This window comes from Leptodactylus fuscus, chromosome 10 (assembly GCF_031893055.1).
Source record: "Leptodactylus fuscus isolate aLepFus1 chromosome 10, aLepFus1.hap2, whole genome shotgun sequence".
NCBI classification, from domain to species: domain Eukaryota; kingdom Metazoa; phylum Chordata; class Amphibia; order Anura; family Leptodactylidae; genus Leptodactylus; species Leptodactylus fuscus.
Window position 1 is genome coordinate 38,239,670 of NC_134274.1, and position 26,809 is coordinate 38,266,478.

At 42.5% G+C, this 26,809-nt stretch overlaps 1 protein-coding gene across 1 annotated transcript in view; it reads left to right on the forward strand.

Annotated features, from left to right (window-relative positions):
* The window catches only part of RET (ret proto-oncogene), a 50,349-nt gene that overhangs the window by 10,368 nt on the left and 13,172 nt on the right, over positions 1 to 26,809 (forward strand). The window contains exons 2-14 of the mRNA XM_075257925.1: positions 14,147 to 14,392; positions 14,606 to 14,887; positions 15,965 to 16,206; positions 16,915 to 17,116; positions 17,581 to 17,783; positions 19,191 to 19,443; positions 20,605 to 20,730; positions 22,111 to 22,221; positions 22,690 to 22,806; positions 23,324 to 23,580; positions 24,356 to 24,503; positions 25,221 to 25,328; positions 25,755 to 25,969. Coding sequence (XP_075114026.1) covers positions 14,147 to 14,392; positions 14,606 to 14,887; positions 15,965 to 16,206; positions 16,915 to 17,116; positions 17,581 to 17,783; positions 19,191 to 19,443; positions 20,605 to 20,730; positions 22,111 to 22,221; positions 22,690 to 22,806; positions 23,324 to 23,580; positions 24,356 to 24,503; positions 25,221 to 25,328; positions 25,755 to 25,969 — 2,510 coding nt within the window. The remainder of the gene's footprint in view (positions 1 to 14,146; positions 14,393 to 14,605; positions 14,888 to 15,964; positions 16,207 to 16,914; positions 17,117 to 17,580; positions 17,784 to 19,190; positions 19,444 to 20,604; positions 20,731 to 22,110; positions 22,222 to 22,689; positions 22,807 to 23,323; positions 23,581 to 24,355; positions 24,504 to 25,220; positions 25,329 to 25,754; positions 25,970 to 26,809) is intronic.

Consider the following 26,809-nt stretch of genomic DNA (forward strand, 5'->3'; position numbering starts at 1 on the left):
CACTGCATAAACTACAATGGGATACATTGGATGTCCATTGTTTTAAATTGAAAAAAAGTCGTATGTGTCACTTTTTGATACAGCGATTTTCGTCGCACACTGCAACAGAATCTCCAAACGAAGACTGTTACTGTAAAGGTCATCACATGTTTCAGAGTAATACTTGACCAAGGTTGCCTGTTTTTTATCTCCCTTATTGTCCATTACTGTATGTTTCTTATCTATGTATTTTTTGATAACTTCAATCCACTTAAATGAAATAGGTGTACCAGTGTAACGTCTCTGCCTGTTCTGGTCTCTGTGCCACCCTTCGCTCTCACGCTGCGGCGCAGGTGGCGTATCCAGTTTGATTCTTTGCTTAGGGATTTTCATTGAGCAGTGTTCACACTGTGCAATCTCTGTAATTGATTTTCCACCACACCCATCTTCCTTCACCTTCATTTCCCTCTGCTCTTCTAATAGTTAAGTTTAGCCTTGCCGTGTGATTGACAGCCTATCCTCCTATCAACTCCACGGCGGGTTCTTCCTCCCTATTTATTCTTGGCTCACATTCACATTGGTGCTTGCTATTGCCTTGTGCATGCTGGCTTTTCTCTTGCTGTTATTTCTTGTATTCTGTTTCTTGACCTCTGGCTTTACCTATTGACTGCTCTTTTTGATATCGATTTTGGCACTGCATTGCTTAACTGTTACTGACCCCTGGCTAGCTGACCTCCCTTGTTGTTTGTCTTGTCCGCGTTTTGTGTGTCACGTATTTAGGAAGGGTTCTGTCATCCAGTTGTCGCCTATTACCTAGGATAGGACCAGGTAAGCAGGAAGGGACAGTGGGGGGTTTCAGACCAGGGCTCACTGTCTCTACTGCCCCTTTCCCAGGGTTTCCAGCAGCTACTGGGGAATTGCTCCTATTGCAATTCCCTTACATCCAGCTAGATTTTTTTCAGCAAAGTGAGGATCTACAATATCAAGTACGATATATACGCAAAAAAATCCCAATTCTTGACATGCTCAGTCTATCATTAGCAAAATCAATTTTTTAATACACAGATTATTGGGGGTCCGACTGCTTAGACGCCCACTATCAGGAAAACGAGGGACTTCAATGGGAGCATCAAATTTTAAGGAATAGCAAAATAATACTTAGTATTTTATTCAAAGAAGAAAACAAACTAAGAACACCATCCACCAGTAAAACCCACTGTGAATTTATGTTATATAGGTTTAATACTAGATAGCAGTTCCCTTGTAAATTCTGATATTGAATAGAGCTTTACTATCATTTTAATTCAAACTAAAATACGATAGAATTCTAACACAAATGGACTGACTGTAGTAAACGTTGGAGCGAAGTCCTGGACGTCTCCCACATTTCTGCCTTCTACATAGAAGTGATGAAGCTGAAGAGCGTAGCAGTCATTAGTAGGGGACGGGGGATGTGATCAATCCTATTTAGTAATGGCCAAATAGGAGAAAATTGGATAACTCAATTTGATGACCTTTGATCTCCAGAACTTTAACTGATCTCTTGAAAAGCTGTAATTGGTGTCAGTAACTGGTTGTCCTAAGCTGGAGAGGGATGACCTAAATTGTGATTTTAGACTTTAGATATCACCCCCACTCACTATTGTCCTGCAAGAGGGTATGGCTTTTTATAAATCTAATAAAAGTAGCTGTCAACAGGGTGCCGGACTACTTATTTGGCTGACAGCGATTCCTTCCAAGACCTCCCCCACCCCATGTACATGTCCTGGCATGGCTGGGTTCTGGAGTGGGAAAGCTGGTTTGGCTGAGATGAGAGACTTATAGACCAGGTTCCAATCAGATCAAAACAGCGCTGTCCACAGCTGAGATTCTGTTTTTTAGAATTGATTTACTGGTTTGGCTAAACCTTGCATCATAGCACTAGACTAGTTGAAAAAGTCATGCATGATGTTTAAGGTGGCATTGTTTAATAGAGGCATTGTTTTCCTAATTATATCTTGGAAAACAGATTTGCATATCTCCTGGCATGGCTGAACAATCAGGAGTTCTAAACAGTTAGAGGGACATTGGCCGCTGACACACACCACTGACAGTGACATATCCTCCTTAAGAACAAAAGTTGTCATCCAACTGCCCAATCCTTCATTCTGCTGACCTTTACCAATAAAGAAAAGTGGAGTCCCTGTTCAGGTGATATGGTTGGCCTTCTGAAATCAGTAAGGTCAGCTGACGTTAATGTAATGTATATGGCAGTCCTGCCCATTCATTCTTTCCACTGACAGCCAGTATACAAAGTATTCTCATTTTGTCCATATTAGTAGCCCGTTATGTGCTGCGGGGCAAGAGATATCGGGGCCCTTACCAATATCTCTTCATCGTCAGAAGGGCGTTCGTGACAATCTAGCTGGGAACGCCCCTCCTGACAATACTGTCCGTGGCTCTATACTTTCAGAGGGGGCTTTCCTTACAGTTGGCTAGACTGTCAGGAACGCCCCTCTGACGGTGAATAGATATTGGTAACGGCACCGATATCTCTTGCCTGGGGCACATAACGGAAAAGCTGAATTCTCTGTCGGCTTTCTAGCGGTATATAAAACCACATGTGTCCGAGGACATGAAAGGTCCTCTTTAAGACAAACTATATAAAGACTAGGGTTGAGCGATCGGGATTGGAAAAGATCGGATCCCGATCGGCGATCAAGCAAATTTCACGATTGGGATGGCTGGAAAATGATCGGAAATCGGATTTTAAAATCGATCCAGAAATCTCAAGATCGGCTGAACCCTAATAAAGACTTGGAGAACCTCTTTAAAGGGGCTCCGTCAGCAAAATTATGCTGATAGAGCCCCAAATATGCGTGAATAGCCCTTAAAAAGGCTATTCAGGCACCAGTAAAGTTATATTAAACTACCCCCCCCCCCCCCCCCGTTTTAAAATAAAACCCTAAAACAGAATATGTTCAACTTACCGAACATGCACAGGGGGCGGGCATTGAGGATCCGATGTCATCTTCAGCCACACCTCCTCTTACATCGATGTCCTCAGGTCCCATCTAACTAGCGAACTGACATTGATAAAAAAAATGGTGCGGTTGCATGCGCAGTAGCATTGTGCTTCTACTACGGCTACTGCGCATGTGCCCGCGCCATTTTTTTAATCAATGTCAGTTTGCAAGTTAGACGGGTCCCGAGGACATCGCTGGAAGAGGAGGCGTGGCTGAAGATGACGTCGGACCCTAAATGACCGCCCTCTGTGCACGTTCGGTGAGTTGAACATATTCTGTTTTAGGGTTTTATTTTAAAAAGTGGGGAGTTTAATATAACTTTAGTGGTGCCTAAATAGCCTTTGTAAAGGCTATGCACGCATATGTGGGGCTCTATCAGCATGATTTGGCTGATAGAGCCCCTTTAAAGCTCTGGATTTCCTTATGCTGTTAATGGTGCGTGTACCTATATCATGAGGTAAATTTATAGAATTTTTATGCTGAAATCAAAACATTAAGATCTTTAAGGAACTGCCCAAGCTAAAAAAAAAAATAGCCCTAGGTTATCATTAGGTTCATCTGGAATTGCAGCCTAATCTCATTCAAGTCAATGAAGATGACCTACAATACTAGACCCAGTCTATGGTCTGTGGTGCAAATCTTTAACTGGGAAAAGTTCATGGCAGCCATATTGGTTATTACTCAGCTTTTTCTGAAAGTAATTAATAAAATGACTTACCAGAATCTCTTACAATCTTAACTATGGAGGATAACCGGACGATTTCTCAAGGATATCTCTAATGCATATTTTGTGAATATATGATAGGTGTCGTTCCCACTTCATTCCATTTTGACTATGTTCTCTGCTCTGAAAAGGTTAATCTTCTTGCTATTAATATGCACATTTTCCATCCTAATTGATTACTGAAATATGAGGCTTGGCTGCAAATGGTGTAATAGTAATATCTTTCTGTAATATTGCCCACATGTCATTAATTCCTGCTGCTAACTAATGCCCCTGGTCTCCAGAAGAAAGTGAGAGGTATATCATTACATTAATAACATGCAGGTCAGATTTTTGTTTTTTCCTTCATTTCCTCCTTCTTCCAGTAATGCATACTGCTAATTATGTGCAATGGCTTTTATTCCGCGTCCCGGTAACTCAATCCCTGGACTCTAATTGCTGGGATTTCTGAAGGACGTTCTTGTTTGGACAACAATGTAATCCCAGTTAAGGAAAGGCTAAGTTTGTGAAAGATGTTAAAATGTGGAGTTGACCTAGTGCCCCATCGCCAACAGACTGGAGTTCACTGCAGTGCTTAGCTACACTATAGGAAGGCACATCTAATACATATATATAGATATATGTTATATAGGGCTAGCTCAGGGACGTCCACATGGGGACCTCCCCAAATGGACTACCAAATGCACTGGCAAGCGGTGTGCAGTGAAAGCACATGGACCCCATAGACTATAATGGGGTCCGTGTACTGGCCGCATGCTGCCTGCACGAGTCATTCGGACAGCAAAGTAGATTGTGAAGTACTTTCCAGTCTGCATGATCCCTGTGGAGATCTTGCGGCAAGTACACGGACCCCATTATAGTCTATGGGGATCCGTGTGCTTTCACTGCACACCGCTTGCAAATGCATTCAGTAGTCCGTTCGGGGGGCGGGGGGTCCTCATGCCGACTCCCCCGAACTGATTACCGACGCTGATGTGAACGAGGCCTTAGGTGGACATGACCAGATAGGTTTGTCACTTTTTCTGGTGAGGTGATATCAAAAGATGATGTGACACCATATAGTGATATACTATCTACGCCATATGTGTCTACGAGGCTAACCATTATTTGTTTGTGATTTGAAATCTGTCAAGGATTTTGTTTGGAAATCGCAATATTGTATTAAATTGGCTTCAAAAGAAACTGGAGTCTTTAAGGCTAAGGCCCCACATTGCGGAAACACAGCTCTTTTGTTGCAGATTTTGTTGCAGTTTTTTGAGCCAAAGCCAGGAGTGGATTGAACAGAAGCAACGTTCTTATATAAGTTCTTATACTTCTAGCTTCTGCTCAATCCACTCCTGGCTTTGGCTCAAAAATCTGCAACAAAAAAAAGCTGTATTTCCGCAACGTGGGGCTTTAGCCTAAAGGGGTTTTCCCAAAAACACAACCATATTTAGATTTTTAGACAAAAGTTAAACATTTTTGTAAATATAAATAATTAACATTCATTAACAGTCTGTTGTCCCGATTGATTGCCAGAGGTTATGACTTTCTATGGTCTGGGTCAGAAACCCCGTCTTGATGTCCTTATTGTGGACAGGATATCAGGCAGGGACACTATATGCATGAGAAGGTAACCTGATACGGAAATCATGGCTGGTTCTCAGAGTACAGAAAATTTCTGCATCCATTGGCAACCAATCAAACTAACACCCCTGAGCTTAGACTCCTAACTAAGAGGATTAGACGAAAACTGCAAATGTTTAAATTATTTCTATTTGCTCAAATGATTCACTTAAATGTGTACAATTGTACATATGGTTGTGTAATGTAAAACATTGAAACTACACGCAGATGTTTCGTTTGATTTGATCTTAGAACAACATGGTATCCAACCACAGCATCACCACCCTGCTCATGTCCATATACCCCAATACTATAGATTATCCTTCGCCTGTATCCCATAAGACTGTGGTGTACATCAGTGGTCTCAGAGTGAGCAGGGATTTCATTCAATAAGTTACAAATTATACTAAATCTTTTCCCAAAAATATCAGCTCTTCTCCTGTAACTATATATGAGCCGTCCTTTCTCCTTCTGCTCTATAACATGCTGCTTGTACAATGTGACAGCTTCTATAATGCAATACGCCAGAAAGTTTCAAGCCTGGTTTCTAGTGAACTATTACCTGTAGGGGTTGCCGTCAGGTTTTGCAGATGCCGCTTTGGGTAAAGCTTCCCCCTCCCCCCTTTACGGTGTCCCTTGTAATAATTTGTGTCACTTTTATTACATAGTAGTTTGGACATTCTACTCAATCTCTAGAAAAACCAGCTAAGTTTCCTTAGTTTTGTTGCTACATGCAATATTGTTACTACGTTACTTCTTTGTGGTTTGCAAGAGTGTACCTGAGTTATACATGGTCCAGGGCCTGTGGGGTGGTGCATGACACAAGAGTTATGTTACCCCTTAGGCCCTGTACTAGGTATAACACAATGTATCTTCTTTCTTACTGTAACAAGAAATAAGCAAAACATTTCTAGTACTTACGGTATTCCAAATCAGAATGTGTATCTGTTACCACATACATGCTGTACTTGGAATTAGTTAACCATTGACTTTCTCCGTTCACCATAAATACAATGATCACGACAAAGAGACTAGACAGAGAAAGGAGTGCCCAACAATAAAGTATATTGTTGCTTTAGTGCAGATGAACCTCCATAGATGTTAGGTTTTCCATGCATATGAGAGTATTTATTTGACTGACAGCTTCTCTTATCAAGCCATAATCTCATACTCATGTGCACAGGAGAGAGGAGCAAGCTGGTGCCAGACACCTCTCTTTAGAAAACAAGAGGCTCAGACCTGTTTAAGTCCAGCTGCCCAGTCCTTCTTTCCTCCGACTTCTACTGTCAGGGAAGTCAGGAGACCCTCATCTACATTCATTGGTATTTGGTCCTACTAAAACCAGCAGGTTGGGCCACTCGTAGGAGTACAATGCTTGTCCATATGTCAGAACCAATAGAAAAACCTCTTGTTGGATGATTCTGAGCTTTATAGTCTTGTTTTTATGTTACTGAGCCATCATGTCTCCAACAAGAAATGAAATCTCACAAACAAGCAAAACAAATGCATAGTTAGACTTTAGTGTCATAAATCTTCCACATCTGGTCTCCTTTGGGAAGTAACCCTGCATCACCCAGCTGTCAGGATGTGTAATAATATAAATCCTCTTCCCTGGTCAAGTACCATGTCATCTCTGAAGATCCAGAGCTAGTTAAATATCCCTCTTGTAACTTTACCCAGTTTTTCTTCATCCTGAGCTAATAGTAGTATAGATGGAGGTCATTGCTATATAGAGAGAATCTACTAATACACCAAACAGCTATTAAAGGTGTTGTCCCATCTCAGCTTTAGAAATTCTGCTTTGTTTGCCTGCTATGTGACCTTATTCCTCCCATTGTTTACACATCGTTGCTAAAACCACAGCCCTGAGAGATAGGACAAGTGATGTCACTTACTTATTGCTGGCAGGACACTATGTTCAGATAATTGCACTTTGCTGATAAAGCCAAGTATGTTATCTCTATGTAAACACACAGATAATACGGAGTCCGTTCTGTACAACAATCTGCAGGTTATCTGACCTGCAGAGGCGTTGTTTGTCCCATTCAGCAGGAGGAAGGGGGAGGGAGAGAAATACAGGAAGTGAGAAGCAGACGCTGCATAAAGCCTGGCTGAAAGGCTTAGATGGGAAAATCCCTTTAACATCATGTAAATGGGTGTGTATTAACGTGCAATTGTTGTTCAATGTCCTTCCCCATTTCGTAGGTTCTATAAAATGCATCAGATTATATAAAGATGTTGCACATTTGTTGCAGAATTTTTGGGGGTGTTCACACGTTGGAATATGACACCGAATTTGATGTAATGGAATCTGCCACAAAATCCACCTCAATCATTCATTTCAATAGGAGGCAGTAGCTGATTTTTTCAGCTAGCGGATTTCACCTGGAAACTCCCATTGAAATGAATATATAGAATCTGACACTGAATTGCGAATCTGGCCTTCCCAATAAAGACAAAATACAGTGGCACTTTTCTCAGATTTCCGATCATTTTCTAACCGATCGTGAAATTTGCTTGATCGCCAACCGGGATCCGATCTTTCCCGATCCCTCAACCCCATTAATGATATAGACGTGAATAGAGTTGAGCCGATCTTGAGATAACCTCTGACCTCGATCCCACCGGAAAAGATCGGGATCGTAATTCCAATCGCGATTGTGAAATTTACTTGATCGCCGATTGGAATCCTATCTTTTCCGATCCGATCACTCAACCCTATATCATGAAGACTCCTGACGCAATTTACCCACGGTGGAAATGCCATGGAAGAAACTGTGGCATTTTACAGTACCTGCAAAGTGGAAGGGATTGTGGTCGCACATTGCAGAAAAAAATCTGCAGCGGAACTGCTACGATTTCAAAAACGCTTCTAGGTGCAATGTTTTGTTTCTTTAGTGAGGATGTAAATCTAGTCTAATCATTAGATACGGATGTATCACTGCTAGTCCATTAATTCTCAGTGACATTGAGACTGTACGAAGCTTGTGGTTTCTCAACAGCTGGGTTATTCTAAGGCGTCTTAGGTCCTCCATCTTTGCCTTGTTTAAAAACACCTGCACTGTTGCAAGTGAAGCTTGGTGGATTTCCAGTGAAGGGTACTTGAGGACTGGAGTCAGAAATATTTGACCTAGGTCATGGGACATTTTTGAGAACACATCTCATGCTGGGATATGCACACATCTGTTGTCCTACAGTGCAGCCCGTTGACGTTCAGTCCTCTTGGGGATGAGGTATCTGCTCCTCATTTTTGGTTATGACATCACTTAGAAATGTAAATTGACGGTTGTGTTTTCCTGTCGAAATAATAAGAGTTTAACTTTGCAACTCAATGAATTATAACACGTGTCTCGAAGTGTACTGGGCCCTAAGGGTGTGTCATTGTTCTATCCAAGATTTATTGTTTCATTGTGTTCTTAGCATTTCCATGGGACTACTGGAGATAGTAACATACAGTGCTGTGCACGCTCCAGCAACCCCATAGAGTGTATGCTAAACCTGCCACTCCAGTCAGGGTCCCAATTGTGGGACTCTCATCAATCTGAGTCAATCATCAGTTCTTCCTATTCAGGGGAAATATTCTGATTCCACTTAATGGGGTTGCATCATATTTGAGAACATATTTTTAAATCAAGCCCACCTGGACATCAGCTGATCTGTGTTGGTTGGATTCTGAAACCTTTGGGGATCATTGGATGGACTTAGTAATTGGTAGATTTATTGCCTGCCATACACAGGATGGGGTTAATTTAATCGTAAGCTCTGCATTCTGATTTGTCGAAAATGGTCCTGAACAGAGTACCCAATCTGTGATGTCCATATGGCCTAACTGGACACATTGTAAGGGTTGCCGCTACTTTTATGACCTATAAGTGGACCACATCATCTTAGAAGACAACTTGCTTCAAGAGTTGCCAAAGGATGGGTTCACATATTAGCTGTATCAGGCTGGTTGTCTTATGTCTGATGACTGTTTCACAATCTGGTACTCCATAGATCCTGGAACCAAAGATTTATGATCTGTTTCAACCACATCAGATGAAAACCACCAGATCACCTAATATACGAGTGAGTACCCTACGGAAGCATACCCTTTTGGAGAGATTCAGTTTGTTGAGGATCTTTTAGTTCTTTGTTTTGCCACCATGCATTCAGAGTCTGGACTACCATCAACAGTCTAATAGCTCCGAACCAACTCTCACCCAAGTATTACCAAGTACAGATTTTTCCTCTTGCTACTATGGGATAAAAGCGACCGCCTTCTCCATTAACATGGTCTTTGATTTGTGTATTATTTCTTTGGCCTCCATAAACATTAATTTTATTGACCTCGGTGTATGAAGAGCATTCCCTTCTTTTCCCATGCCTTTATCAGTCTAAGCATGGCCATACATATTAGATACTGGTTGAACATTTAACTAATGGCTATTTTTCCCCTCTCATCCCCATACTCATACTCATGCACACTCGTTCCGGGGTGAATGAAGGGTCCAACAGCCCAATCCTCTATAAGGGAAGAGCCATAACTAGGGTTGAGCCAATCTTGAGATTTCAGGATTGATTTTAAAATCTGATTTCTGATCATTTTCCAGCCAATCCCGATCGTGAAATTTTCTCAATTGGGATCTGATCGTTTCCAATCCCGATCGCTCAACCCTATTAATGATATATACAAGAATAGAGTTGAGATAACCTCTGATCTTGATCCCGCTGTAAAAGATCGGGATCGGAATTCCGATCACGATCTTGAAATTTACTCGATCGCCAATCGGAATCCGATCATTTCCGATGCCGATCACTCAACCCCCAGTCATAACACTACCATGTTAGTCGGGCTCATCTGACATCGCCCGACTAGCGATAGCAGCCATGGCAGGGGGAATCTCAAAAACTGGGCCTGTTATAATAAAACAACCCCTTTAAAGGAAGGCTACGAATGGTTTATGGGCTAGAAAGTGTTACCAGGCAAAGTAAGTTTTAAAAGCATTTTGTGATTTATCCTTTATTATCAAAGACAAAAAGAAAACTTTTCAGACATTAATGTTCTAAGTGCTTCACGAGTACATGGAGGAAAGTGCCAAGCTTTGTCCTAAAGTGTGGAGTCATTAATCCTATAGCCTCTCCTATGTCACCGTATACGTTTCCATCCCCAGCCAGATAATTCTATTCTCAATCAATCTAATCCCACAGGGGATGTTGCCTTATTGATAATATGCCAGATCTCATCCATATATGCTGACGAGATACAATTGCAGAGAAGTCCGAGCCGGCCATGACCCTGCGGCGGTTTTCATCACTCCCTCTCTTTTCTCAAACTAATAGGAGTGGCTGTCATAAATAGCGAGCGAGCAGCTGACAATTAATAAGTGGAAGTGTGTGTATTGATTGATACTTAATACAAGATGGACGGAGAGCTCTCGGGTTGCACTGTGGTCAGAGATACAATATCTAGGGCGAGTTTAAAGCCCACATAAGACATCATTGCCAAGCAGGTGATCTGCGTTTGTCATATATAGAGGAGAGGAGTTCCTGCCTAATAGATATCTTCCTCTATAGTCCTGAAGTCATTTGTTAGGCCGTTGCCTTCCTTTCCTTTGATAACATGACTTAGATGCTATAGTTTCTACCAGCTGAGCATGGCGGTACACAGCGGAGATGAGGGTTACTGCCAGTCTCTACCATTGTTATCCCTGTTCTTCTGGCGGTGATGTTGCGAGCGCAGCTTTAGTACCCAACATACATTTACCCCACTGGTCCATGAAAAGATGGTCACTTTAATTGTAACTTTACACTGTCTGGTCTATATTAATAGGATTTGCCACTTACTTAATCTCTTTATGCCTAGAACGTCTCTAAGCCTAAATGATGTAATGGTAACATGGTCCTCCACCCGCCACAATATTATGGATGGGCATGAAATCCCCACATCACAGGGGGCTGGTAGAACAGTGGCAGAGGGGTTAATTTTGATGCCTATATGTACCAGGGCCCCCATAAGAATTTAATTGTTCAGGTTTTTTTTATGTGATTACCTTCCAAAATGACCCCCCGATGGGGTTGGGATTTATACGAATGCGATCAAAAGTGGCCATATCTTTTTGTGTACCGGTTTGGAGTGAGCGGGGCTCGACAAGCAAATATTATGGGAATTTTGTATAATAGGAGATCGAGTGACCTCTATAGAGGCCCTGAAGAGAAGAGGAAAACTGCTTTCCTTATTAACTGCTTAGTAAGAGACTTCCATTTATAAGGAAGGTAGATATTATATCCCCCCTTGAGATAAAAGACTAGGTTTCATGATATAATGTTTCTTATTATATAAGTATGTATTGTACATATGATGTGTATAGCCCTGGCCTAGCTGATAGGAGAATTTTTCCAGAATCAGCAAAGGCCTGGTAAGAGCCTGAATATCTTGTATAGACTGGACAGTTTGTTTATAGGATTGCTGGTTATGTTCTATGATATTCCAGTATTCTGCACGACCAGGAGAGAGTAATAACCACCAAACATCATAGTGCCACCTTATATGCCTAGCACGACCTTATATGCCTAGCACCACCTTATATGCACAGAACCACCTTATATGTATAACACCACCTTATATGTATACAGTGGCGTAACTAGGAATGGCGGGGCCCCGTGGCGAACTTTTGACATGGCTCCCCCCCCCCCCGACAGACACCGAAAACCTCGACCGACCCCCTCCTCAGCATTTCTGCGCGCTCTATTATGCCCCTAGTGGCCCCTGCACACAGTGTTATGCCCCATAGTGGCCCCTGCGCACAGTATTATGTCCCTCAGTGGCCCCTGCGCACAGTATTATGTCCCTCAGTGGCCCCTGCGCACAGTATTATGTCTCTCAGTGGCCACTACACACAGTATTATGTCCCTTAGAGGCCACACGGTATTATGTCCCTTACTGGCCTCTGCACACAGTATTATACCCCATAGTGGCCCCTGCACCCAGTATTATGTCTCTCAGTGGCCACTACACACAGTATTATGTCCCTTAGAGGCCACACGGTATTATGTCCCTTACTGGCCTCTGCACACAGTATTGTACCCCATAGTGGCCCCTGCACACAGTATTATGTCCCACTGTGGACACCCATGAACAATTATTATACTCTGGGGTCTTTTCAGACCCCAGAGTATAATAATCGGCGACCCAGAGGGAATAAAAACATTTAAAAAACCACTGTTACTTACCTGTCCCCCGTCTCCGCTACAGTCCTCCGCTGTCATCCTGATTCAATGACGTCGGCTGTCACATGACCCGGGACGCAGGCCGGGTTTATGTGACGTCAGAGAAGTCAGACAATTAGGCCTGAAGCCTGCCCGGATCGTGGAGAGGTAAGTAACAGTGTTTTTTATGCTTCTTACCTCTCCCGGGCCACCGATCATTATACTCGGGCGTCTGCAAAGACCCCCGAGTATAATGATAATCTTTGTGGGGCCCGCGGTGTCACCGATCCCGGCCCTGCCAGGATCGGTAAGTAAATAGAGCTTGTTACCGGCTGGAGTAACTGGAGTAACTCCAGCCGGTAACGGCCTATTAAGAAAAAAGAAAAAAACGCAGCAGTAGCGGCTGTCGCCAGGTCCCTAATGTCCCGGGCCCTGTGGCAGCCGCTACCCCTGCTACCCCGGTAGTTACGTCACTGTATGTATAGCAACCAACAAGCTTAACGTGCTATTTGTGTGATCTGTGTAGCTATCAAGCATTTTGTGCCACTCTTGTGTGAAGAACGAAAATTAGCTTTTTGCTTAACCAAGCAGTGCGATGTTTCCTGTTTTTTGGCTTATCCACAGAAATTTCTGTAAATGCTTGACAGGTTCAGGTGCATTTTGACAAAAATGGTGATATCATGACAGCGTCGACGGAGGAACGGATTCAGAAGGGGAATTTGATTCAGGTCACTCTAAACTATCTGATGACTGATGCCCTTTAATGGAGAAGAGCCAGGGTGCTTATGTGGTTTTTACCTCTTGGATGCACTTATATGTACTCCTATCTTTTCATAAGTCACATTTCACCAAAACATAGGAGCACGATTCACCTTTTCATTACAATATCAGGGCACACGCTTCTAGTGATATATGATTCTACATGTCCATAGACCTATGGATTTATATAATGATTTATATACATTTGTGGCCAAACTGTAGTAAAACCAGAAAACAGTATTAATATTATTATTACTTGTATAGCGCCATTATATTCCGCAGCGCTTTACAAACATTGACAATCACTGTCCCATATAGGGCTCACAATCTACAGTCCCTATCAGTATGTCTTTGGCGTACAAGTACAGTACAAGTCTTGTTAAATTTATAGCGACACCTTACAAAGACAACTGAAAGATCTGGTATTCCAGAAACGTGTCAAGCCTACAGCTCTACAGCTCAGGACTCAGGGCCCATTGCAATCACTTATTTTAGTATACCCCATGTGTTTGTACTCAGAAACTTCCTATAATAACTGTAGTAAGTGGAATTCAGCTCAACAGTGACCTCTAGGGGACATTTTTGATACGTGCCTATTTATGGACACTGGATCAAAAATCAATTTACTGCTGCTGTTTTTGAAAAGAGAACAGTGACCTCTAGTGGCCATTCCTATTAACTGCCTGTGACTATGGAAAAACAAAATCGCAACAGTGTTTGATTCCAGATCGCTTGCTCTGTATAATAATAATAATATATAATAATATATATAATATATAATTTCATGTTATGGTAAAATGGCATATTAGATTTATACCGAATATAGTCAAATAGAGAAGGGCATGGGTGTCATATGAAGAAAACCCATTTCATTTTGTCTCGACAGCTACTTCAGCACTGTATCTTCCAAAAAAGGATTTCTCAGAAAATCTGCACCCTGACCAACCTGCAGGTTCAAGACTATTACAGGTCCATGCACTGAGTGACAGCCCGGGAGAGGTTCCCTACTACAACCTATGCAGGACCATACTAAATCAGAAATACATTCACTTTTTCCATGTGGATGAACGGACAGGAATCCTCTATCTCAATGAGACTTTGACAAGTAAAGACCTCAGTGAACTAAGTAAAGGTAAATCATAGCACTAAATAGTGACGTGTTCCCTATTGTACATGTGCAGTGGTTGTATTGTGAACTAACATTATGTTTGGCTAGCATGTTACAATATTGTACAGAATTTTTTCTACACGTTAAGTTGTGGCGTTCTAATGGCTCCTGAATATGTGCAGAGATATTCCTGAGATTGTGAAGGATGAAAGTTACTGATATTTTGCATCTTTTTAGGGACCTTAATAATATACAAATTGCGATTCAAGATAAAGGTGTCCACTGCTCCAGCCCAAGATCAAGCGTGCGACAAATCCCTGGTGGCGGACATTAGCCTGACACTTAAAGACTACAGAACTCCTAATTGTTCCTCCCTAAAACCTGAAGACTTGTGCTTCGGGGACCCGCTTTCTTTCCACATCAAAGAAAACCGACCACCCGGCACGTTCTTCCAGTTCTATCCACACTTCTACGCTTCTCAGTGCCCAAATATAAGCGTCAGCTACACGTTAATATTAGGTAAGAGCTTTATCATTTGATCTCCGTTGATTTTAGTTTTGGGGTAGGTCGTGTCTAATGGGGTTTCCTGGACTTAGATAGTTATATTACTGGGATAGGTCATCAATATGTGATTGGAGGAGGGCAAACATCCAGGACCCCCACAAATGGACCGTTTGAAGAAGTCATGGTGCTTGGGAGTCCTGTGCACAGGGGTGAACCTACCCCTTTCGCCACCCGAGGCGAACTACAGAAAGCCGCCCCCCCCCCCGGGAGAAGGGGGCGAAGCATGGGGGCGTGGAGGAGCGAAGGGGGTGTGGCGGAACAAAGGGGGTGGGGCTCAGTGCCGTTCGCAGGCAGAGAGCAGGCACGGAGAAGACCTGCTCTCTGCCTGAGCGTGAGGGGAGGCTGCTGGAGCAGCGCTACTTTAGTGGCCTCCCCAAACCACTGCTCGGTGCTAAGCCAGTCCAGGACAGCTTGTCCTGGACTGGCTTAGATAATCAAAAATGCCGCCCTCCCTGGGGTCCTGACATAGCGCCGCCTGAAGCGCTCGCTTCAGGTCACCTCATGGGGGGTGCGGCGCTGCCTGTGCAGATCACGTCACATGGTACAGCAGCAGTTCAGTCCTGGGCTAGTTAACAGAGACGAGTTGCAATTCCATGTACAACCCCGATATTTGCAGTGCTGTACGCAGTATCCAGTGAAGATACCATAGTGTTACCCAAATGCATATGGCCTTTTAGACCAGCTGCTGTGGGGGGGACAAAGGTGTCGGACCTTCACCCATCACAAAACGATAATGGTTAGCTCATCAATATACAGTTCTAGAAACCCCCTTTAAAGACAGCCCCTGTACAATATTACCCTATGGTTAATTCACTGCAGATAAAATGTATTGCTAACCACTTCTCCATATGCATGCATGCTCTTTTTGATTCCTCTAGACATATAGTCACCCGGTTTGGCTGACTGCATGTGCTTTCAATAGGGACAGGAAGATAGACAGCTGCCAGACATTGACTGAGCATATTGTGTGTCTATGGCATCTTGTCGATTCCATTTGCCAATGTCCACACTCACTTTGCTTTTCCTATACAGACCAACGCCTCCCTTTCCAATACAAACCTGACACATCAGAAATAGTTGTGTCCCGTTCCCTGGACCGGGAGGAGAGGGAGGACTATGATCTGGTCGCTAAATGCATGGTGAGAAACAGCACCAAAGAGGTGGAGGTGGAGCAGTCATTCCGTATCAAGGTGGATGATGAAGATGACAGCCCTCCTTTCCTTTCAGAGGGAACAGATACTGCCAATGTTGTGGTGGAATATGAAAGAAAGGAAGTAAGTGACTATAAAGAGATGCTGTGAAGGGAACAAATCATATTGTGCATGAAGTCGAATCGTTGGGCAGCAAGTGACAGAGCTAAAGACGGTGAGCAGACGGATATACTGTCCCTGCTTCATTTTTAGGAGTCCGGTGGGAGGATCCACTCAGTAATTGACAGCAGTCTCTATATAGATATTCTTACAGGGAAGACTGGCGATTGCTGAGTAGGACCGTTTAGTTGGGTTGAGCGATCGGGATCGGAAAAGATCGGATCCCGATCGGCGATCGAGTAAATTTCACGATCGGGATCGGCCGGAAAATCATCGGAAATCAGATTTTCAAATCTCAAGATCGGCTCAACCCTAAAAGTGACTTTTCTCATAGAGAAGCATTGACTAGGGTTGAGTGATCGGGATATCAAGCAAATTTCAAGATCAGGATCGGCTGGGAAATGATCAGAAATCAGATTTTAAAATCGATCCTGAAATCTCAAGATCAGCTCAACCCTACCGTCTACATGTTAAATCCGCAACGTGTCCATTTATGTTGCCGATTTTTACTGGGGATTTAGTTCTTTGCCATGCAATGAGTAACTTTAATCCATCCTGGTTACACAACTAAATCTACAATAGAAATGCACAATTTGGCAAATGAAATTTGGTCACTGCCTAAATCGGTGACTAGGAATATGAGCTCTAATTTACTGTTTGCTGTCCACACAGGGTACTGTCCTTGGGTCACTCTTGGTTCACGATCTTGACTCAACGCCCGTCTATCCACCAGACAGTAGTCACAACAGATACACCGACACCATCATGAACAGTGAACAGTTTGTACTAGACAAGTTCCAAATCATTCGCAACCCCACGGAGTTCAAGTTCTTGAGAAACGACAGCGTGATTCGAGGGACAATCTATGAATTTAGTAAGAAGATAAATGTTTACTGCGTCGAACTTAAAGGCAACCTGTCACCATGAGAATGCTACCCAATCTACCAGCAGCATGTTGCAGGCCAGAAGGAGTCGAGCAGATTGATACTAGTTGTGGTGGAGGAGTAATTTATTGAATAAAATTTCCTGGTTCATGGTTTAGGAGTCCAGTGGGCGGAGTCACTTGTGATTGGCAGCCTTCCCTGTATTACTGGGCATACAGAGATAGCTGTCAGCCACCGATTAGGAACATAGACTAGACTCCTAATATACCGTTACCTTCCCAGTATATCTGTGCTGGAATTTATGCATGTTTCCTTTCTATATTAATAAGGGTGGGTAGATATACAGTTTCTGGATAGTGCTTTTTAAAGGGTAATCTGTGTTTTCCATTGGAAATGTATGTAGTCCATGGCATTGATGGCGTTATATAACATGACATTGTTTCTTCTGTGGCAGAGCTTGTGCTGAAGCAAAGTATTTCCATAAACAAGAATGCATCATATCAAGTCATGGTTTTGGTCAATGACACGGAATATCATCATCTTTCTGGCAGAGAGCTGATGCTGTACTTCAATGTCACAATCAAGCCCGTTACCATCCGATTCCCTAATAAAACCTACCAGTTCATTGTCAATATCAATGCCAACCACTATGCCCAGGTAAAATAACACAACTTTGTTTCCTATTAAAATATGTGCGGCTGTTCTTCCATAGAAGATGCCATGAATCACTCTGTGGGCAATGACCCTTAAGGCTTGGGCTAGTGACAAAAAGTTGAAAGAAGCCGGGTGACTTACTGTTTGGTTTAAAAAGAAACAAAAAGTTAAATTGTAGACCTAGCGCATGTGAGTCACAGCCATTCAAGCCTCTAGTGAAAAGCTGCATACAAGATGGGCGATCTACAACCAAAACCAACAGTGTTGGAGATTTTTGTGACGGTCATCTCACAGTTTTTATAGGTGACATGTCGGTGACCTTTTGTTGCACAAGACATATTGCTATTCCAAAGATATAGTGTCGATTTAAATAAGGATATACTAGCCAACCAAAATGCTTAGCGGGAACAGTGTCTATTAGAAGATGGATGTCATTGGATTTTTCAGACTTGGTGACAGGTCATCTTTAAATTGACCATTAGATGAACTACATTGTGGAGCAGAACTTTAACTTGAACTTTTGAATGTCTTTTGTTGGGTTCCCAATCACCCTGTTGAGGCCAAGGCCGTGTCCTTTTGGTATCAGTCAGTGTGATATTCGGGAACATACTGATTTTTAAATTGCATATCTGTATAAAAGCCCAGCAGACTGCTCTTTACACGTTCTTTTAACATCATGACTAGAGATGAGCGAACAGTAAAATGTTCGAGGTTCGATATTCGTTTCGAGTAGTCCCTCAATATTCGACTACTCGAATCGAATATCGAACCCTATTATAGTCTATGGGGGGAAAATGCTCGTTTCAGGGGTAGGCAACATTCGATCAAATTATACTTAACAAGTCCACGAGTGAGGGTCGGGCTGGATCCTCCGAGAAGTCTTCTCCTTGTAGCGTCCCCGCGGCGTCTTCTGGCTCTGAATTCACTCTGCCAGGCATTGGGCCTGGGCAGATCCGACTGTGCATGCCCGCACTACAAGCGGACAGGCGCAGTCGGCTCTGCCCAGGCCCAATGTCTGGCAGAGTGAATTCAGAGCCAGAAGACGCCGCGGGGGAAGCTGCACGGAGAAGAAAGGTAGGAGAAGAACCAGCATTGATTGGCCGACTGTATAGCATTCGGCCAATCAATTCTGGTTCTGCATCGAACTTTTCCATTCGAATAGCGAGTGGTACTCAATCGAGTACGAGTATTTCGAATACCGTAGTATTCGATCGAATACCTACTCGATCGAATACTACTCGCTCATCTCTAATCATGACCAATGGGCTACATGTGCCAGTGCATGGCTATAAAACAGTTTACGTAGTAGCCTTACAACAGAGAATACCCCCAACATGTGCTTCTGATATATTACTTCGCTGTATTTATGGAATAACGTTAATCTATCCTGATGCCATTTTTCTGTTCCAGATAGGAAGAATATGCATTGAACATTGCTCACTCTTCAAAGGTGTCAACGTGAACTATATGCTTTCGGCTTCAAATACCACACACGCCATTGGCATACAAAAAGCAGTAGGGGACATGTTCGCCATCCTTTACGTTGATGACCCCATTGCTTTGGCCAACCAAGAAAGCAAGGAAATCGTTTACACTGTTTTAGCTTCCAATGGACAAGTTAAGCTTTCCAAGACGCAAGTAACTATCATCATAGAAGGATCTCGTAAGTACCTCTGTTCCTTTCAATGTCATGTGATAATGGATTCATAGTAATGCTTGTACTTGTGAGTAGGGTTGAGCCGATCTTGAGATTTTAGGATCGATTTTAAAATCCGATTTCCGATCCCGATCGTGAAATTTGCTTGATCGCTCAACCCTATTAATGATATATACATGAATAGGATTGAGCCTATCTTGAGATAACCTCTGACCTTGATCCATCCGGAAAAGATCGGGATCGGAATTCCGATCGCGAAATTTACTTAATCACCGATCGGAATCCGATCTTTTCCAATCCCGATCGCTCAATCCTAATTGTGAGTAACATTTTGCTTTTTGGTATTGTTTTAAATTTTGAGTTATTTATTAAGATGACACTCATGGATAGCAATATACATGAACGATATTGGAGATGAGGAATGGTTCTCTTTGCTTGTATAGTCAATAGAGATGAGTGAGTACTGTTCGGATCAGCCGATCCGAACAGCACGCTCCATAGAAATGAATGGATGCACCTGGTACTTCCGCTTTGACGGCGGCCGGCCACTTAACCCCCTCACGTGCCGGCTACGTCCATTCATTTCTATGCGAGCGTGCTGTTCGAATCGGCTGATCTGAACAGTACTTGCTCATCTCTAATAGTCAAGCCTCCAACACAAAAAATGTGTTTCCTTCTCAAGCTGAGTTACTTTGTACATATTAGTCTCAGGAGTGGGAAGAGGGAGGAAGAATCTGCGGAAAAGCTTTGATACTCTGTTACTCTGTGAGCCCTTCTGCTTCAAGATAAGACTATCACTTCACCCGATTAGGAAATAAATCAATTACCATCTTCCTCCTCACCCCTCCCCTCTCCATAGAACTATGCGAGCTGGATACCGTGTTGGACTGTATGTAAACAAACAGACCGATTGCGTTTCTATATCAGACAAACAAAGAATTGGTTGAGACACAGCATCACCATCGGGAAAGTTGTCCATCTTCCAAAAATCTTGGTCACCTAAAAAATTGACTTCTCAAAGCTATAGTGCACCAATAAACCATTTGCATGCAAAGATATTCATCCATACTCTTCCTGGGTCAGTGCGGCAATTGGTTTCAGTAGATTTGAATCACAAAATATACAATATTATATACATTATTAATCTCTATCCTTCTTTATTTTCAGCTATAAAGGATGAAATCAATTGTCCCCTCTCATGTTCAGAAAGCAAAAACAAACGGGATTGTGAAGAGTGTAATGGATTAGGGTCCCTGACTGGAAGATGCCAATGGAAACAGGGATATGGTGAAGGTAACAAGCAAATCTCAAACTCTAATAGCCATACAGTGGAGGAATTCATCATTCCCTCTACGACAGTTTTTTGGGATTTTATTGAGGCGCACAATGGTGCAAGGCCATTCTCTTGCGCCAAACTTCTGCCACAGACTTTGATCCATGCCTCATCTGCAACATTGTGCAGGTTTTCTGGCATGAGTCAGAATGGAAATCTCTAGCAGTTCCTACTTGGTGTAGATTTCCATTCTGTTGCAGGGATAGCAGATATATTTATGAAGAAGCTGCAGCCTCTTCCTAAATTCCCCATTCCCTGCGCCATTGGCGCCAAGACTGACATATAATGCTCCAGTATATTATATACAGCTTTGCACAGATGTGGATAAAACAGTGCTTTAGTAAAACTCTAAGGGTATGTTCACGTGGAGTTTTTTGGCAGTGGATTTTGACGCAAAATCCGCTGCCAAAAACAACTCCCATTGAATTTAATGGGAGCCGCTTGCTTATTTTTACGCTAGCTAGTATCGGAATAAAAGAAGTGACATGTCCTATCTTGCCACAGATTCCGTGGCCGAATCAGCTGCAGCGTCCGCGGCTCGAGACACGCTCCAGAGTAGGCCCATTCATTCGGGCCTACACAGGAGCGCGATGCCGCAACGGAATGCCAATGCTACATCGGAATTCCGTCGCGGAATGTTCACACGGCGGAAAAGGTTTCCGTGACCCTTTTCCTCCGTGTGAACATACCCTAACAATGGTTGAAAACCAAGAATAATTTAGAATAAGTCCAGTATTTTACTTTTTCTATTTGACCAGTTTTTGTCACTTTTATAATCAGTACCGGATCTTAGTTTTACAAGCCATGAGGCATACACTGATATCTATGGAGACCGCATCATCATCCCATTCCATGCCCGTCCCATACACATTAAATTAAAATTGCTGAAAACAGATCAACCAAAACTAATGGAGTACAATTTAGTAACGAAGAATTGGTTGAGACACAGCATCACTATCGGGAAAGTTGTCCATCTGTAAAATTTTCATAGATTAGTTGTATAAAGAAAATTTAGCAACAAAATTTTTTTTTTCCGGGAATGAACATTCCAAAATTTTCAGAACAATATCATTGAACATGTATGACTTTAATAGGAGTGTAAAACATGTATGATTGTTAGATCAAGATAGCCATTCATCAGATGAGCTTACAAGCAGTTGTTCCACCATTAAGCTACTACTATCTAATGTGTATCGCCAGCCGCCATCATGACAGGGAGTGATACTAGTGAAGGGAGCTGTCATCCATTTATGTATCCACATTTACATGTGCACAATGCTAGGTAATGAATCTATAAAGGGATCATCGGCTCTCCACTCATTGTCTTTCTTGTTTTAAAGGAATCACTACAGACTACTCTACTTGTACACCAAATATCCTTACATGCCCTGACGGAACTTGTGACTCCGTGGAGAGAAAAGACCCTGCAATCTGTCCCCAGGACTGTACAAGTGAGTCTTCTATTACTTATATTGTCCAATTACGTGATACATAATACTGAGTGTGGTTGTGTTTTGGCTCCTCTTCCTTTAGGATAGATCTGGTGGATGACGTCCTCATCTGTGCCCACTTTCTCCATGTACATAGACTTTATGGACATCTTTAACGCCCCAAGCAGAGTCTTAGACTATTAGTTCCTCCTAATGTGCCTCATGGCAATAACCTTGGTCCTACACAGTAAAGGATATTAGGGTTGACTATAGCTATGATATCTAGAATGTCATATTGGACCCTGGGGGGGAATTTATTATTTGCGCCTTTTTTGCCCATTTTTAGTTGCACGTGCCTTTTTTTAAAAAAATGTTTTTTAAAATAGGGCATGGGTCATAAAAAAAATCAGTGATACGTTTAGTGTAAAAGCCTTCAAGAACACATAATATATTTTATTTATCTTTGTTTTTGTTTGTTTTTAAATTCAGAGTTGGAGATCATTGGTGGACATGAGCGAGAAGGTCTCATGGGAATAAAAGGGGGATACGGCACTTGTTACTGCCTCCTCCCTGACAAATGCTTCTGCGAGAAGAATATGGAGGAGGGTAAGAAAACCATGTCTGTTTTACAATATGCATGCAGTATACAAGCTTTGTACTGTAGAACTGATCCTGCGTTACAGCCAGTATTATAGACCAGACCTGTATGGATCAGAGTGCATGGATAAACCTATAAGGGTAAGTTCACACGGGGTCCAGAACCTGAGGCGGAGGACTAAAAAAATGGGTAGCTGTGACTGAATGCTTGTGTGCTGCATCGGCATCCAGTCGTGCACTCTGCTCCAGATTAGGCCCAATGAATGGGCCTAGTCGGGGGGAGGGAGTGTCTTCAGGCCGAATCACGAGGCGAACCGGCCTGAAGAATTAGCATCTCGCTCCCGGAAAAAAGACCTGATTTCAATGGGAGCCGTCTTTTTGGTCAGGATTTTGAGGTGGATATGGCCTCAAAATCCTGACCAAAAAACCCCGTGTGAACTTACCTAAAACCTATAGGCGTATGTGCTTAACGCAATAAATATGTAAAAAGACATTGTTTTATGACTATATCCTGTTTCTTTTACAGTTCAGTTGTGTGATGAAGCTTGTAAGACCGTCATCGCTTGTGGCGTGTTCCTGTCTTTTATCATCTCTGTGCTGTTATCCTCATATTTTATTCACCGCTACCACAAAAACACACCAAAGCCCCCTATAGCTTCCGCTGAGATGACCTTCCGCCGCCCGGCCCAATCTTATCCAATCAGTTATTCCTCAACGAATGCCCGACGACCCTCTCTAGATTCCATGGAGAATCAAGTCTCGGTAGATACATTCAAAATCCCGGTAGGTTCCAGAACTCTATATTGTACTCGACTTTCCTATTGTTTTCGATGTTAGCCTGTCCCTACCCATTTGGCCATGACAGTATCTCCATATATAAGAGGTCCTATCAGGACTAAGCCCCCAGACATTTGGAGATATGGCTACAGTGATCATCAGGACCAAATATAAAACTTGACAATCTATAAGGATCATTTGGGGGAATTTTCAAGAAATGTTGCAAGAATAGAAGCTGACTCTAAATAGAATTTTAATTTTTTTTCCAGAAATTTTAAATGGCCAACAAAAATAATTTTTTATTCTGTTTTAAAGGGAATGTTTTGGTAAAAAAAATGTTAAATGGGAAACCGGAAGTTGCAAGCTATTTTAGGCTTACTGCCAATTTTTTTTATATAGTAACATGGACAATTAAAAACAATATCCCCAAAAATTCTTAAAAATATTTTTAATATAAAAACATAACTTATGCACTATGTCATTTCCTGGTATCACTTTCCCTTTAATGCACTTTTGCCACAAATACATTTTTTTGTACTTATGAACATTAGAGATGAGTGAGTAGTATTCGATCGAATACCTCGCTGCCATAGGAATGCGTGTAAGCGGCCAATCACCAATGGGTTAAGCGCATTGAATATTCACTGCGCTTAACCCGTTAGTGATCGGCCGTTTACACTCATTCCTATGGCAGCGAGGTATTCGATCGAATACTACTCACTCATCTCTAATGAACATGGCTTAAAGAATTGCAGTACTGAATTCTTCTTTCTATCTATAGGAGGATCCAAAGTGGGAATTTCCAAGGAAAAACTTGGTTTTGGGTAAAACCCTTGGTGAAGGAGAGTTTGGTAAAGTGGTTAAGGCGACGGCGTTTAGGTTGAAAGGAAAAGCTGGTTACACTACCGTAGCTGTCAAAATGTTAAAAGGTAATTGTAGAAAATCATTGTCCTATTTTAGTACACAACCAGTCCCCGCCCAAATATGTAGAAAGTGAAGACGAAATCCAGCAGCCTCGAATTCTAAAATCTAATTTTATTTACTTTTTGTGAGGATAAAACATACGAAATATTCTACATGGCAATAGTAATTCCCATTTGGTAAAGAGAGCGTCCTGGCTGACGCGTTTCGGAAGTATGTTCCTTAGTCGTAGCCATGTTAATATTGGCCAGTGATACAATGTTAACTATGGCACCTGGTGCCAGTGAGAAGCTACTAGTTTGGAGCCAAGCATTACAGATGCCATACATTGCTTAACATCTCTACCGCTACTAGTTCGATTTCAACATATGACCCATCCTTTGGGTCTCAAGAAAATACACTGCCAGCAGAAATGGTTGCCAGTGGCTAGAGATGAACGAATAGTATTCGATTGAATACCTCGCTCCCATAGGAATCTGTGTAAGCAGCCGAACACCAAGGGGTTAAGCGCAGTGAATATTTGATGCGCTTAACCCCTTGGTGTTCGGCCGCTTACATGCATTCCTATGGGAGGGAGGTATACAATCGAACACTACTCGCTCATCTCTACCAGTGGAGTCTCATACAAAGCATATAAATGATAGACGGAGCCTAGTGCGCATGGAGGTGCCCACCGTGCTAATGTGTATGCGCCTCATGATATATATTTTTGCTTTTCAATACAGAAAGCGCCTCCCAGAGCGAATTACGGGATCTACTCTCTGAATTCAACCTCTTAAAACAGGTTAACCATCCACATGTTATCAAGTTGTATGGGGCATGTACACAGGATGGTAAGTACCCACATCAGGTTTCTTATCTGGCGAAGTTCCCTGGTACTTAAAAAAATATAATTAAAAAAAAAAATATTAAAGAAAACTGCATTTTTATGGTGTAGCCAAACATTATATGAAAAAAAAAAGAAAGAAAATAAATGTTAAGAAAACTGCATTTTTATAGTGTAGCTAGGGTTGAGCGATCGGGATCGGAAAAGATCGGATTCTGATCGGCAATCGAGCAACTTTCACGATCGGGATTGAAATGGGATGGAAAATGATCGGAAATCGAATTTTAAAATCGTTTTTGAAATCCCAAGATCGGCTCAACCCTAAGTGTAGCCAAACGTTATATGATGGCTTATCAACCACTATATATATGGAAGCTTATCCATCACCTACTCCAATGTTTACATACTGTTTTATTTCTCATGTCTGACTCAGGCCCCCTGCACCTTATAGTCGAGTATGCAAAATACGGTTCTTTACGCAGTTTCCTAAGAGAAAGTCGCAAAGTGGGACCTAGTTCTGTAGGTGGCGATTCTAATCGTAATTCCAGCTATTTGGACAACCCCGATGAAAGAGCGCTCACAATGGGAGACCTCATTTCCTTTGCCTGGCAGATATCCAGAGGAATGCAATATTTAGCAGAAATGAAGGTATGTGATATGATCGAGCCTATAATATGTGGCATATTGTGTGTTCTTCTGAATGGGGAAGTCCTAGGTTTTGCCAAGCTACCATGCAGAAGGAAAAAAGGCCCGGAGAAGAAAAACACTTAAATATCTATACAGAACTAGTAAAAAATAAATAAAAATAAGCAAAAACAGCAGGTACCGTATTTTTCAGACTATAAGATGCACTTTTTCCCCCCCAAATTTCGGAGGAAAATGAGGGTTCGTCTTATAGTCCGAATGTGTCGCCACGCTCCTGCCACCGCTGGTTTTCTGCAGTGGCAGGAGCGTGGCAATACTGCAGGCCCTGTGCTGGTGGCTAACACACTCCCCGGCATCTGCCGTTCTATTATAGCGGATGCCGGGTTCGGAGCGAATGCCTGCGATCTCTGATCGCAGGCATCAAATTTCCCTCCCCCATCAAATACCGAAGCTTTTGCCTGCAATCAGAGAGGCACGAGCTCCGACAACTCCACTGTAAAAATTGCAGCGGAGATGCCCACCGGAGATGTCCTCTCCCCCCCCCCCAAAAAAAAAGTTTAAAGTTAGCCTTGGGGCCGGTCCCCACCGACCCATACCTTTAAAGTTGCAGGCCAGCTCCTGCGTGGCGAGCTTGCAGGAGCCAACCTGTTCCGCTGACAGCCAGGAGCCTGTCATCGCTATATTACTATTGTGGCTGGTCTATGACCTTCCGCAATAGTAATGTATAGAATCTCCCATAGACGGCAATACACTTGTATTGCCGTCTATGGGACTTGCAATCAAATGATTGCAGGTTCAAGCCCCCTAGGGGGCGCTAATAAAATAGTAAAAAAAAAAAAAAAA